The 14,210-nt window shown below is 63.2% G+C and overlaps 1 protein-coding gene across 1 annotated transcript in view; it reads right to left on the reverse strand.

The window, feature by feature from the left end:
* Positions 1-10,356: 10,356 nt before the first annotated feature.
* Positions 10,357-14,210, reverse strand: part of NTSR1 (neurotensin receptor 1) — a 44,979-nt gene continuing 41,125 nt past the window's right edge. The window contains exons 3-4 of the mRNA XM_049650495.1: positions 11,470-11,560; positions 10,357-10,615 (exon numbers count right to left, since the gene is read on the reverse strand). Of these exons, the coding sequence (XP_049506452.1) occupies positions 10,366-10,615; positions 11,470-11,560 (341 nt within the window). The 3' untranslated portion in view covers positions 10,357-10,365. The remainder of the gene's footprint in view (positions 10,616-11,469; positions 11,561-14,210) is intronic.

Consider the following 14,210-nt stretch of genomic DNA (forward strand, 5'->3'; position numbering starts at 1 on the left):
AGTGGACGTGCCGCCTCCCACAGGCACCAAGCAGCCCTCCCCAGAATGAGCACGTCTGCGGTGTGATGACAGAGGGCCCGCTGCTGCGGGTGGATGCGGAGGAGGACCGAGTGCGGACAGAAGGGGGACCCGCTGGCCCGAGTTCCCGTGCTCCTGGCTTATCCCGCCCACAGAGCTGAGGCGCCCCCGCCCCGGGGCCCTTTGGGGGAGACCCTGAGGGGCAGCAAGGGCATCTCTGGTGCCGTCAGTACGGGTTAGGGCTCACACGCAGACCCGCCGATTGGGAAGCTACGCTGGGCTCCCTGGCACGTCATTAACGGAAAGTCACTTAAAGTCACCTACAGCCACTTGCCTTTGAAGAACGGGAATTCAGCCTGGTGTTCGGGGCGGCCAGCCGTGAGGCCATCGTCACCGTCCCTCCGGTTCCGCACGGCGTGGCTTTATTACGTGCCGGCTCGCCTCTCCTGCCGCCTGGGAGGTGTGCCGGGGCGTGCCTGGGGCAGGGGGGCTGTGCCGGGCTCCCCGTTAATTTTGGGGGCGTCCGCATCTTGGGGTGCAGCACATATCACTCCCCCCCCGCAGTGGCACGTGGGCTCTTCGCTGAGAAGATGCCGCGTCGCGGGTGTGGGAGGAAGTCGAGAATCAACCACTCAGCTTCAACCGGAAACGGGCCAGGGACCGTGGGGAGGGACCGGGCGCCAGGCACGCGGAGCCGGTGTCACTCACGGCGTGTTGGCGAAATACAACCAGAAACACAATCTGCTAGCCGGGCACACCTCTCCACAAAGGTGGAAGAGAAAGAGAACAGTTTTATTATCAAATGAGCGTGCAGCTTGCGTCACGGGCCATCCGCCAAGGGCTGCCAAAGACCGAAGAAAATGCACCCTTTTCCGGAGCCGAGGAAACACCCCCATCACCACGTTCTTCAGCTCGCGTAGACACTTCTCAGGTAGGGCCTGACAGCACCTGCCGTCACGTACGGCCCGTCCCCCTCCACCTCTAACTGCGGTGACCACCTGTGTTAGCTCGCCGGCTTTATCGGAGGAAAAATAAACTCCCGCACCCTCACGACAGGACGGAGTTTGGGGGTGAGGCGCCCGCGGACGCCGGGCTCCTGCCTCTCGGGGGCTGGGGCAAGGGGTGCTCCCTTCCCTGGGGATTAATTTCAGAGAGACGGCTCCCAGGTCCTTGAGAAAGACAGTCCTGGGTTGTAAGCTGGAGGGAGGTTTATTTAGCTTTTAAAAAGATTTATATACCTCTCAAAGGAATGCACACCTCCTTTGAGAGAGAATTTGCAACTCCCAGTTTTCTAGAGTCGACGCTGGAAGGAAACGGAGGGAGTCTCTCCTGTTAGCACTGGCGGGGGGGGGGTGGTGATTTCTCAGTTTCTACCTGTGGAGCCTGCAGCACGGAGGACCTGGGGGGAGGAGCTGGGGCTGAGCACGGGGGCCGGCGGGCGCGGGTGCCGGTGGCACAGGGTCCCGTGCAGACCGCCCGGCACCTGGGAGCCTCAGTGGCCCCGTGATGCCGCTGTGCTAACGGCTCCTTCTTGGGGGCTGCGGCAAGGACAAAATTGCAGGCGGTTGGTACGCACAGAGGTCCCGCGGGAGAAATGCTGCTGTTGTCACTGTGCCCACGGTTGGTGGCCGGATGGGGGGGCCAAAATCTAGCACATGCTTATGGGGCAGTGCGGGGGGGGGGGGGGGGGGGGCCCAGAGAGCGCCCTCTGAGGAGGAGGGGATGGGAGATGGGGAGCAGCAGGGACAGGGCATCCTAGGCCCAGCTAGGACCCCCCCCCCCCCAGGATTCAGGGACCTTCATGGTCACCGTTGTGAGGGACAGAGACCTCCTGATCACAGACACCGCCTCATCATGCAAGAATCTCAAGCTTCTTAGTGCTCCGATTGGGTGAGGCCAGGTTGGGGGTGGGGTAGGGGGCGAGGGGTCAAGACCCAGGGCAGAAAGAGGCCCTTAAAGTTCATTTCCCGCCCACCCCCACCCAGGCTGGATCCCACGGCAGCAGGGGACGGGGTGACAGACTGCCTAGGGCTCCCTCTCGGCCCCTCCCCCTCTGTAAACTGGACACTGAGGAGGGGCAAGTGTCCTGGGCCATGGGGAGCCTCAGAGGGGGCCTGTCCACACAAGACTTGCCGGCTCCCTCCTGGAGCCCTGACACGGGAACGGCAAACAGGCACAGCCTGGTGTTCTGGGCTGCCAAGGCCTCCCACCACAGACCCCTGACTTTCTGCTCCTTGCCTGGCTTGGTACATACAGTAGGCGCTCATTAAGTGTGCTGGGTGGTGGAAACGAAGAAGCCCAGACTGGGCTAAGGGGGCAGGTGGAGGCCGCAGGGGGACCGCAGCGGGTGTGGGGGAGCCCGCGGTGCCCGGGGCCCGAGGGGCCTGCCCTCAGGGGGCCGGGGTCAGACCAGGGTGGGTCCACCTCACGGGACAGCAGGGCCGTAGCCGGGAGCGGGAGCGGGGCGGCCGGGAGCGGGGCTCTGCTCTGCTGGGGAGGCCGGGTGTGGCCGTGCTGGTCAGAGCCTCTCCCTCCCCGTGCCCCACTGAAGTGTCACTTTCTAATGTAAACGAATGACAGGGATGCTCAGAGGAGACTGCCTGCCGAGGGGGAACATGATTAGAGTAATTTGGGCCCAAGAGAAGTGACTGATGTGGACAGACAGGGCCAGCGGGGCCAACACACCATCAGAAGCCAGGGCCCCATCTGCAGGGCTGGGCCAGCTCCCGCGGTGGGGGGGGGGGGGTCGCTCCCGGGGGGCCGTAATGAGCCCACCACACGTCGCCAGGAAGCTCAACATGAGCCTCACAGCCGCACGGTGCCGCCCTGCCCACCCGTCCCCCCTGCTGCCCTCGGCTGTCCTCCTCGCGATAGCCGGTCACTGTCCCCACCGGGGGAGTGTGCCCCTCCCAGCCACCCTCTCTGTCTGCTCCTGACTGCTCACCCCAACCACCTCCTTTCTGTTTTCCGGGCTCTCATCCGCCCCCCCCCCCCCATGGGAGCCCCACGGCCCACGCTGCTCAACGCAGTGTCCCCACACAGCCTGGGCCGGCAGCCAAGGGGGGCTCTGGTAAATCTGTCCATGGGAATCTCCACGTGGACACCGGGGGAGCACGGCCCAGGCTGCCCCCTCCACTGCCCCCTCCACGCAGCCTCCCTGGATTAGAGCCACCAGCCTGCCTGGGGGAGGGGACTCTGCTTCCTTGCTGAGCCGGAGGTTCTATCCCCCATGGGTGGCCCAGGCTGGGCAGGAGTCCTTGGAGGACCCCGGGAGGCTGGGGTTTGGGTGGGAATTTGATGTTTTCTTGGGTGCCGCTGAGTCACCCAAAGTGACACAGATGATTTGAAATGGGGTTTTCATGTCTCCATCAGGCTCCTCAGATGACTTGGGGCCGGAGAGGCCATAAGCTGCGTGCTTGTTGGCCATCGAGGAGAAGGACCGTGGGAAGGAGAAAGGACAGTAAAGAGACCCCTGGCTGAGTGCGGCTGGAGTGGGGGCAGGGGAGGGTCCCTAGGGGAAGGAAGCCCAGTCCTTGGGCTGGTGTTGGGGGACCAGAGCGTCCTCTGCTTTGCTGCTGGCCCTGAGGGGTCCCACAAGGTCTCCCTCTCAGACCCACACCCTCATCAGTAAAAGGAACTGTCCCCTTCCTGCTTAGTGACCACTGCGAGGTCCCACAACTGACTGAGCATAGCAGGGGTTTCCGTGTCCCTTCTCTGCTGTCCCGGCCCCCTTCTGCTGCCCCCTCCTCACTGTCCCCTCCTCATTGTGCCTGTCCCTTCCCTGATGGTCACTGGCCTCACCTGCACTGCCTCAGAGGTGGCTGCACGAGGAAGGGTGGGTATGCAGGCCGAGCCCCCCGTCCCACCCCCCAGGACACCTGCAGGGCCGTTCTGACGCCTGAGCTCCCACAGGGTCAGCGGAGGCCTGTGGAGACACAGCAAGTCCTCTGCTTGGGCGCTCTGGGGACAGGGACCTCACTTCTGCACAAGACAGCCCCTCGTTTTACCTTCGGGAACATCTGAATGTCAAAGATTTATTTTAACTTCGTGTGCAAGTGTGCGCACGAAGGGCCGAGCACGGTTCGGGCCGGCGTGGCTGCGCCGTGCGTGTGCGTGTGCGCGTGCATGAGAGAGAGCGCGTGCACGCGTCCGGGGGCCGGTGTCCGTGTCCCGCCACCGCCGGCCCTGCCACAGCGCCGGGCAGCGCGCTCCCCCCTGCCAGCGGCGGCCACCCCCCGGGGGGACTAAGCGGGGACTTCACTCGGTACCGTATGCTCGTTTCAAATTTTCCCTCGGAGAGTGGACCACTTTCTACCGAAAGGAGAAGGCTTTGCATCCTGAAAGTCAACGCGCACACGGCCAGCCAGGCAGGCGGGGAGGCTGGGGCCCGATCCAGGAGCGCCTTCCACACCTGGGGCCTCTCTCCCCCGTTCCGCTCGCTCGTGCCGAGTCTTGTCCCGACAAGAGCCTGAGCCCACGCCCCTCGGACAGTAAAGAGGCAGACAGGTGGGCGTGTGGGGCGGCGCCTGGCAAGAAGCTCTTTGTCACCCAAGCAGCGAGGTGACGGGACAACGCCATGGGAGTCGCCTGCCCAGCTGGAAGGCGGGCGCGGGCCGGGGCGCCGGCCGGGGGCTCCCGCGATGCCCACTGCTGCCCTTGGGGCGCCAGGCGACCGGCGACTCCAGCGGTTCAGGATTCGGCCCGCGGTTTGCATTTTAGAGCCGGCACATCCCGTGTAGACGAGGCTCGAATGCTCAGAGGGGAGCAGCGAGGTCTCCCAAGGCCCCTCCTGGGGAGCGTGTAGGGTCCAAGAAAGGGAATCGCTGCCTGGGAGGCAGGGGGCGGGGGGCGCTTGGAAGGGGCAAGGCAGAGGATCATTCCCAGGGGAGCCCGAATGCTTTGGTTGGGGCCCCCGTTCCCCTCACCCCTGCAAATACGCCACATACTCAGTCGGACCCCCTTTTATTCCCAAAGCAGATCTGCCCACCAGAAACCCCCGAGCGGAGAAGCCAGCGGCCGCAGCACTCCCGCAGCGGCCACGAGCCCCCGAGCCGTGGCCCTGAGCGCCGGGACTGCTCAGATCACAGGAAACCGCTCATCCTGAAGGGTCGATGAGGCTGACGTTTTCCTCCGAACTCCCGGTGACTAATGTGCAGGGAGAGAATGTCATGGAATATTCAGCCAGAACCTTCTTTCGAAGGACCTGAAGGGTTTCATCACCAACACTCGGCACTCGTAGGGGTGTGCTCCGACAGCTCTGCGGGAGGCATCGGGCTCTAGCGGTTAGAAGCGCACAGACCGTGTGGCCCAGACTGTGGCGGGGACCGATCGTCCACTCCCAGAAGTCGGGAGGGGGATAGCGAAGGCAGGCGGAGCCCCGGCACCTCCGTCCCAGCCCCCTGCTTGGGGTGTCCGGGCCCCCGGTGTAGAGTACCTGTGGGTCTTGGGAGGCAAACGAGCGGAGCGCTGAGCCTTGAAGCTGCTGGGCTCGGCTGGCACGAGGCCGCAAGCCAGACGGCCCAACAAGCCAGACGGCTTGTTCAGACTGGACACCAGGAGGCAGAGCCCTGGGGAAAGTCTTGCTTCCCGAGAGCCCGGGGAGCCCGGGAGCGCCTCAGGTCTCCAGCCAGCTTGCAGGGGCCCCTGGGCTCCCCGAGGGGACACCGGAGGTGGGGGACTTGTGCCCTCATGCCCCGCCCTGAGCGCTCGTTCCAAGGAGCACCTACACCTGCCTCCCCGGTGGGTACCCCCCCATCAAACGCTGCAGGATCGTGTCATCACAGGAAGGCTCGCAGAACGTCCTGGGTGCGTTCACCTGGCTCCAGGCTTGCCGTGTGTGTGTGTGTGTGTGTGTGTGTGTGTTTCCGTCTGCTCCCCCTTCTGCTCAGCAGGGGTTTGCTGAGCCGTGTGGGGGTGGGGGTGGCACAGATCTGAGGATGTGTCTGTCGTTCTGGGGGTCCACCTTGTGTGTCTGTGAAGTTTCTGCCCCTGGCCCTTGTCTCCTCTCCGCAGGGGCCCTGCCCCCACACCTGGTGAGGAAGGCAGACGTTTGCTTATTCATTCGTTAGATTTTCTTTAATGTTCATTTTTGAGAGAGACAGAGCATGAGCAGGGGAGGGGCAGAGAGAGAGACGGAAACAGAGAATCTGATGCAGGCTCCAGGCTCCGAGCTGTCAGCACAGAGCCCGATGCGGGGCTCAAACCCATGAACCGTGAGATCATGACCTGAGCCGAAGTCGATGCTTAACCGACTGAGCCCCCGGGTGCCCATAGATTTTCTGGGTGATAAGTCCCGGTGTCCGTGGGCAAAGATGAGCAAATTACGGCAGAGGGCTGGCTGGCCGAATGGCTCTCAAATCCAGTAGCTGGAGTTTGAATTTGTCATTCCATCACAAGCGACAGCCCCGGGGTCTCTGGTTCAACACCCACCGGGAACAAGAGGGCAAGAACCCTGCGGGGGGATGAGCACCAGACTCCACCCCCCCCAACCCTGAGCCAGCAGGGAGAGTGAGGCCCGGGCCCTGTCCCACCGCAGCTCCCCGAGGGACCCCACCAGGGTGGGCAGGGGCTGAGCGGAGGCTCTGGCCCTGGGCGTGGCTGGCCATGCCCTGGGGGGCTGCAGAGAGCAGGACAAGGCCCCCCCCCCCCTATCTCTTCATCCCCAAGGGTACAGGGAAGGTAGGGGCCCGGAGGCCCAGGCGGCCAGTGGTCTGTGCCTCCTGAGCTGGGCTGAGACCGTGACCTCTCTGAGCTGCAGGAGGAGCCCCAGTGGGGCCAGGGGCTGGTGCCCTCGCGTGTGTGTTTGCACGTGTGTGCACATGAGCGTGCACGCGTTGGGGCTGGCCTCCCCTTGTCCTCGTCTCTCCACACGGCCATTTCTTTTAGACGTTCAGCCTGGACGTGGTTTCCATGGAGTTCTGACAAAAACCGGGATTTTTTGACAAAAATCGTCATCGTCACGGGCAGCAGGAGGGGGAGGGCGGGGCCGGGAGCTTTCCCTGCACTCGGGATCCAGTGGCAGGCCTGGGCCCGTGTTTTTTTTTCCTCCTTCCTTCAAGGGTATTTGAAAATGTATGGAATTCTCTCCAAGCCCTCCTCCCATTGCCTGGCGGTGCGACCAGAGATGCCTCTAGAACCGGGAGGGAGGATTCCTCCCTATGCATGTGCTGGAATAGGGATCCAGGCTCAGGAACTTGCAGGAGGGGCTTGTCCAGAGCGCTGGCCTCCCAGGGCAGTGGCACTGACGTGTGGTTAGGGTTCCAGACTGCCTTCCCACTGACCCCAAAGTTTTGTCTCCTTGACTGGCCTGAAATTCCACCATTAGAGTTTTATTCCTTTGGATATTCTTGTAAAATGTCAGTGCACCTATTGGAGCTTACCAGTGAGTCTCTCACATCTGGGAGTGAAGGGGTGTCCTGAGCCATCCCTGCCGGGAGGGCGGGACACTCACGAGGAGAGGCAAGGGAGCGTTTGGAGCCTCACCCCTCACCCCTGTGCCAATCAGAAGGGAGGCACGAGTCAGCTGAGGCAGCAGGTGAACGAAGGACTGCAGGAACGGAAGGGGGAGGGCACGTGGCCCGGGTTCTGGCGCTTCTGCACAGGCTGTTGAAGGGGCAGGTCCCCCTCCCCGCGCCCCCACCTTTCCAGGAGCTTCCGCTCAAGCACACGGGGCAGGCTGGGGCCTGGGAGGCTGGCATCTATGGGCTTGTGGTGTCTCCCTGCAGCCGGGAAAGACGCTCTTCCTCCCGCCCCCAGGCTGGACACCTCGGGGACGCCGCCCGGGAGGGACGAAGGCGTAGCAGGAGAAGCCGAAAGACGACGAGGGGTCGGCTGTGCCAGAGGTCAGGGTCAGTGCTCGTCCCCGTCCCCAGGCGTCCCTCACCTGCTGACCCCTGGGGAGAAGCTCACTGGCTTCCCCGTTTTCTAGGCCAGCCCCAGGGGCCGCGGAGACCCGAGCCCGACACGCACAGACCCTGCACCCCCGTCACGAGGCCGCCTCTGTGCTCAGCCCGCGGACGAGGAAAACGGACACACGGAGGGCAGCGTGCTGGCCGCACCCCCAGGTGGACCCAGGTCTCCCCGACTCCAGGCCTCGAGGCGGCCCCGTGGCTTATGGGGTCTTCTGCCCAAGCTCCTCCTGCTGCTGCTGTTCCTTGCTCTGGTGGCAGCAGGACCCGAGCTGGGGGATCCCGGCCCCCAGTGCCCCCAGCCTTTGGGAGGCGCCACCAGAGCCCACGCGGTTTTGGTCAGAGGGCCCCAGTGGAGGGTTGTCCCCCGAGTCAGAAAACGCCCGGTGAACAGACGAATGAGGGGATGAACAGGTGTGGGCCCGCTGGCCCCTGGACATGAGTCCCAGCCACGGGGGCCACTGTCTCCTTTATTGAGAGGCTCAGGGGCTTTGTTCTTGCCGATTACGTCACGGGGGCGGGGGCAGGGCGGGGCGGGGCGGGGCGCGCTTGAGCCGTCGGCGGGGTTTCGGCATCACTGCTGACTAGTCACACCGGACACTGTTCTCTGACACCGGCTTCGGGAGCTCCGGTGTGACGAGGCCAGGAGCTGACTCCACGGGGCTGCACGGCACGGGGGGAGGGGCCCGGCTGCGCGCTGCGTCTCTACCTCCACGAAGTGCGCACACGGGAAGGCGGGGTCCTTGAGAGTCGGACAGACTTGGGGCTGCGCACAGACCCCGCCCCCGCTGCGACTCGGAGGCTGCGGGGGGGTGGGGGGGGGGCCCACCTGCGTTGACTCCGCCCCCACCCCGGGGAACCGTCCCTTCCGTCCATCCTGGGCTGGGCCCCTCCGAGACGGTCGCGTGAGTCCCGGCCGAGAGGGAGGAACGGCCCCACCCATTTGTCAGGCGGCTGAGCCGGGGCGCGAGGACCCGTGCCCGAGGCGCGGAGCGCCAGCGAGGGTCCAGGCCCTCGTCCCGGCGCCCACCGCCCGGGCCCAGCCGCCCTGCTCACCTGCCCAGAGCAGACGCTGTGGGCCAGGTCTGGGCCGGCTTCGGCCCCTGCGTGCGTGGCCCCTGGGTCACGGCCGGCTGTGGGCTGACCTCCTCCCCCTGCCCCCTGGAGCTGTCCCTGGTGAACGGAGGAGGACCCCGTGGGGTTTAAGCAGGACACGGCTCGTAGCGGGGCGCCCATCGACATCCTCCCATCCACCTTGTCATTTTCGTGGGTGGGACACCGAGCCCTGGTCACCCAGGACAGGGACCAGGCCTCCCGAGTCCCGAGTCAGGGCTGCTCCCAGCCGCTGGCCGGCCCCACGGTCTCCCTTCAGGCCAAATACGCTCCTGAGCCCAGGGAGAACCTGGGCTTTTAAAAAGCCTGTACCTCTCTTTCCAGGCACTTCTGCCACTGTCTCCTTTGGCTCGGGGACCGGCCAAAGCTGGGAGCAGGCCACCCTGCCCGGAGACCGGCTCTTCCAGACCAAGGAGGCGCCTGCCCCTCTGGGTCCCCGGAGCCGGGGCTGCTGCTGGCTGGCTGTGACGGACGACGCTGGCCGGTGGGCTGGCTGTACTCACGGCTCCCTGTCCTCACCTGTGGCCAAGTCCCCAGAACTGGCGTCTCTCTGGGACCCGGCCAGCTGCCCTCCACTCCAGGGAGCCGACCCCGAAGCAGCTCAGAGCTGGGCAGCGGGAGCTCACCCGCACGGCGGACAAGAGCACGCGGGCCGTCCCTGGCCTGGCCCGGGGCAGGGGGGTGTGGAGACAAGACTCCGCCGACCCGGCCTTGCCTCCGCCAAGCCAAGAGGACTTCCAGGGCAGCCCCCCAGCGGCTGGCATCCCTGTGGAGCCCGCTGCTTTGGCGAGGAGGCGGGAGAGGAGGGGGAGGCCCGGGTCCGACCGATGCCCGGCACCCCGACCCCCGGGTGGCCTGTGGGGACACAGGGAAGCTTCCCGGGAGTCGCCCTTGGAGGGGGGCCGTCTGGCTGCCTGCTGTACCAGAGGAGGGTAGGGGTCCTCTCCTCGCTCCCCCGGGGCGCCAGGACCTCGGCCGGCCTCTTCCAACACCCCCCCCCCCCCCCCCCCCCCCGCCAGAGGCACTGCCGCCCCCAACGCCCGCCTGGCCCGACCCGTGCCTTTCATTTCTGTCCACCCTCAACACACAGCCGTCTGGGAACAAAGAAGTCTGCCTTTCACCCAGCACTAATTTGTCCTCATTACAGGCCCTTTCTGGATCCGGGAGAGGAACAATCTCTCCGTGGCGTTCAAAGAGGAGAGGAGGGAGGGGTGGGGCGGGCTGAGGGAGAAGCTGAAAGAAGTGGGGCCCCGGGCCTCGGCGGACCCCTCCGCCGCCCCAGGGGTGGGGTGGGGGGGGGCTGCCGAGCGGCGGGGCCCCCCCCCGCCTAGTACAGCGTTTCCCGGGTGACGTTGCTGGAGAACGTGTGGTTGCTGGACACACTGTTGGTCCTCCTGGAGAAGGCTGGCCTCTTCCTCCTGCGCCCCCACAGGGGACAGAGGCAGGCCAGGGTGGACAGGAAGGCCTGGCGGAAGTTGGCGGAGACCAGGTTGTACAGGATGGGGTTGACGGCGGAGCTGATGTAGAAGAGGGCGTTGGTCAGCATGTAGAAGTAGTGGTAAAAGTCGTAGAGGAACCTGGAAGGGAGGGGCGAGGGCCGGGCGCTCAGACCGGCAGCCCCCCGGCCGGCGGGAGCGCGGGCTCGGGCGGCGGCTCGGGACAGACGTTTAGAAAACGCCTTGTCAATTTGTGACACGGGGACATTCCGTGGTAAGTTCCAGGACTCCGGCTTGTCTCGAGAAGCCGGACGTCGTGGCCACACCCCCGCCGAGCTGGGCTGGGGCCGTCCTCCCTGGGGGGTGCGGCCGACCCGCCCGGCCGCCTCCAGCGCTCCCCGCGACACACCTGCCCTTCCGCTGGCGGGGTCCCAGCACAGCTGGGCTGCGGGGCTCGGCTGCGCCCCGGCCTCAACCCAACAGCCAGGGCGGGAACCCCTTCCGGCCTCCTGGGCGGCAGTGTACCTCGCCCTCAGGGGAGGGCGTTCTGGAAGCTTCTACACGGCCTCCCGGACTCCTCCCCCAGATCTTCCTTCTGCTGGTTTTGCCGTGTGTCCCGTGGCTGTGGCTCCCCCTGAGTCCCGGGGGTGCTCCTGGCAGCTCAGCCAGCCTGTGGTGGCCCAGCCCCCCTCCCACATCCAGCAGGGCCGGCCCTTCCTTGTCTCTGTCTAGATCTCTCAACTTGTCTCGTGCCCGCTCGCTTAGGGTCTGCTTTCCTTCTCTGCTGCTACCTGCTCCCGGGCACCTGTCCCTCTGTGAACTTCGTCCTTCCCCCGGCCCGGTCACAGCCACACCAAGGACGTGTGGGGACGTGACCGGCACCCTTGTCCTGAGCTGCTCTGCTCAGCACCCCCCCACCCCCCCGCCGCCCTCGCCATGCCCATCTGCTGTGGGAGCTTCTCCCAGCCCGAGCCCCACCCCCTCCTGGTACTCACGGGGTCCACTGCGTGTCTGAAATGTAGCAGAACATGAGACGCCGGACGTGGTAGGGCAGCCAGCAGACCACGAAGGCGATGACCACTGCCCCTGAGACACAGAGAGAGGTGGGTCTCCGTGGGGTGAAGGGCCGTGTCCTGTTATGTGCGCAGGAGACCTAACACTTGTAAAAGTGCGGACTCAGGGCAAGCTCTCTCAGCATCCTGACGACATTTTGTTTTGCAGAAGCAGGAAAACCCATCTTAAGATTCACGCGGAGTCTCGAGGGACCCCAGAAACGGTTTGGGGAAGAACAAAGATGGAGGGCTTTTGCGTCCTGATTTCAAAACCTACCATGAACCCGCAGTAATGAAAACAGTGTGACACTGGCTTAAAGACAGGCATAGAGACCATGGGATAGAAAGAGAGCCCAGAAACAAGCCTCACGGATATGGTCGAATGACTCCCTATGAGGCTGCCGGGACAGGACCATTGAGAGGATGGTCTCTTCGACAAACGGTGTCAGGGAAACGGGCAGCCACGTGCAGAAGACCCCTACCTCACGCCCTATACACGATTAGCTCAAAGTGGATCAAAGACCTGAAGGTAGTAAGAACTATGAGTCCCGAATTCTTAGGAGAGGCGGAGGGCGCAAACCTGACGATGTTTAACTTGGCAGGGATTTCTTGGATATGGGATCAAAGGACACAGTCAACAGGATGAAAAGGTAGCACACAGAATGGGAGAAGGTATTTACCTAGCATATCTGCTCAGGGATTAATATCCAGCATACTCAGAGAACTAAACTTCAACAGCAAAAATCAAACCACCCGATTAAACATTTAAAAATGGGCAAAGGGCTTGAGTAGACATTTCTCCAAAGAAGACACACAGATGGTTAATCGGCACATGAAAAACTGCTCAACATCCCTCATCATCAGGGAAACGCAGTCCCAAACTATAGTAAGATCCCAGCATGCCCAGGATGGCTACTATTAAAGAAAAAAGCCCTCAGAAAATAGCGATTTTTGGTGAGGATGTGGAGAAACCAGAACCCGTCTGCGCTGTTGGCGGGAACGTAAAATGGCACGCCTACTTTGGGAAACAGCATGGCAATCCTTCAAGACGTTAAAAGCAGAAGTACCCCAGGACCCGGCAATTCTACTCCTGAGGGTGTTCCCCAAAGAACCGAAATCAGGGCCCCGAGCAGACGTTTGTACACCAGCAGCACCACTTACAACGGCCACGAGGTGGGGCAGCCCGAGTGTCCGCCAACAGATGATGGGATACCGCTCGGCCCTAAGAAGAGGGAAGTCCGAGTGGTGCCGCAGCCTGAGCCTTAAGGGCGTTGTGCTCGGTGCAATAAGTCAGACACCAAAACACAACGATCCCACTCCCATGGGGCCCCGAGAGTAGTCGAATTCAGAGACAGAGAGGAGGTGGCAGTTGTCGGGGGCTGGGGGAAGGGGCGGGTGGGGGCAGAGTCTCGGTTTGTAAGATGAACACATTCTGGAGGTGGATGGTGGCGACGGCCACACAGTGTGATGAATGTACGAAATATCACCGAACGGACACTTAGAAATGGTCGAGACGGTAAATCGTATGCTATGTGCGTTTTTCTGTAATTAAAAAGGGAGCGACAGAAAAGCCAACCGTTAGGGAAAACCCGGGGCTGGCTGGCCCGGTGCAGAGAGGAGCGCGGTCCCCGAGACAGCACATCCCCATCCTGGGACTTGGGCGCAACCTCAAGAGGTGCTCGGTTTGGGGCCCCGGAGACCCGGGCCTGAGGGAAGCCCCCCGAGGGGAGGGCTGTCCTACTGGCAGCAGTAGGAAAAGGGTTGGTGGCATGGGGCTATTCCGGGAAGCCTGACCCTGACAGGGCGGAAGCAAATGCTGGGACCCTGACCACTGGACACAGCGTGCTGCTCACTGGACGTGAGGTGACTGTGAGCTGAGTAACTCTCTCATCGATAATATTGCGATGATCAATGCTGAAAGGGCAATACTTTGGAACTACTAAACCTAATGGATTACTAAAATTAATTTCATCTATGTCTTTTTACTTTTTAAATATGTTGCCACATTTCAGTGGTCACTAGACCGTTTAACATTTAACCGTCATATATTATGACACTCTGGACCTCTTTCTTCTAAGAACCAGGGGCCTCTGAGGGACAGGTGGCCTGGGGCAGAGGCCCAGAGGCCTGTCTGCTGGGGTGAGGGTGACAGCAATTGGGAAGGCTGCTGGGCTGGGGGGAGGCACAGGTAGGTGGTCAGGGTGGGGGGTTGGGTAGGGTGGGGCTGCCTTCAGCAGAGCACGGCGGGGGAGGCGGGTGTTTGAAGAAAGAACTCTCCGCAAGGAGGCCACCTCTGGGCACAGGAGACACCCTCATGGCATCCCACATAAGGAGCCCCACACCCACATGAGTATAAGCTCCACCCAGGGCTCTCCTGTGACGGAGGCTGGCTTGGGACCTTTGTAGGGGTTGGTCTTCAGGATTCCTAGAATGTGGGTCACTGTGCAGGGGCGCTGCTCTTCAGGCCTCTTTGCCTGGCATCTGACAGCACGTGATAACCCCACCTCTGCTGCTCGATGACTGTGTGAGCGAGCTGCCTGACCCGGAGACGTGCTCAGGGACTGAGCGAATTGAATTGGCGAGTGGATGAGTGATCAGACAGATGGGTGGACAGATGGAGGGATGGATGTGTGGATGGCTGGAGGGATGGGTGAACGGCCGGGTGGACAGGTGGGTGGGTGGGG

The sequence above is a fragment of the Panthera uncia genome, assembly GCF_023721935.1.
Source record: "Panthera uncia isolate 11264 chromosome A3 unlocalized genomic scaffold, Puncia_PCG_1.0 HiC_scaffold_11, whole genome shotgun sequence".
Lineage (NCBI taxonomy): Eukaryota > Metazoa > Chordata > Mammalia > Carnivora > Felidae > Panthera > Panthera uncia.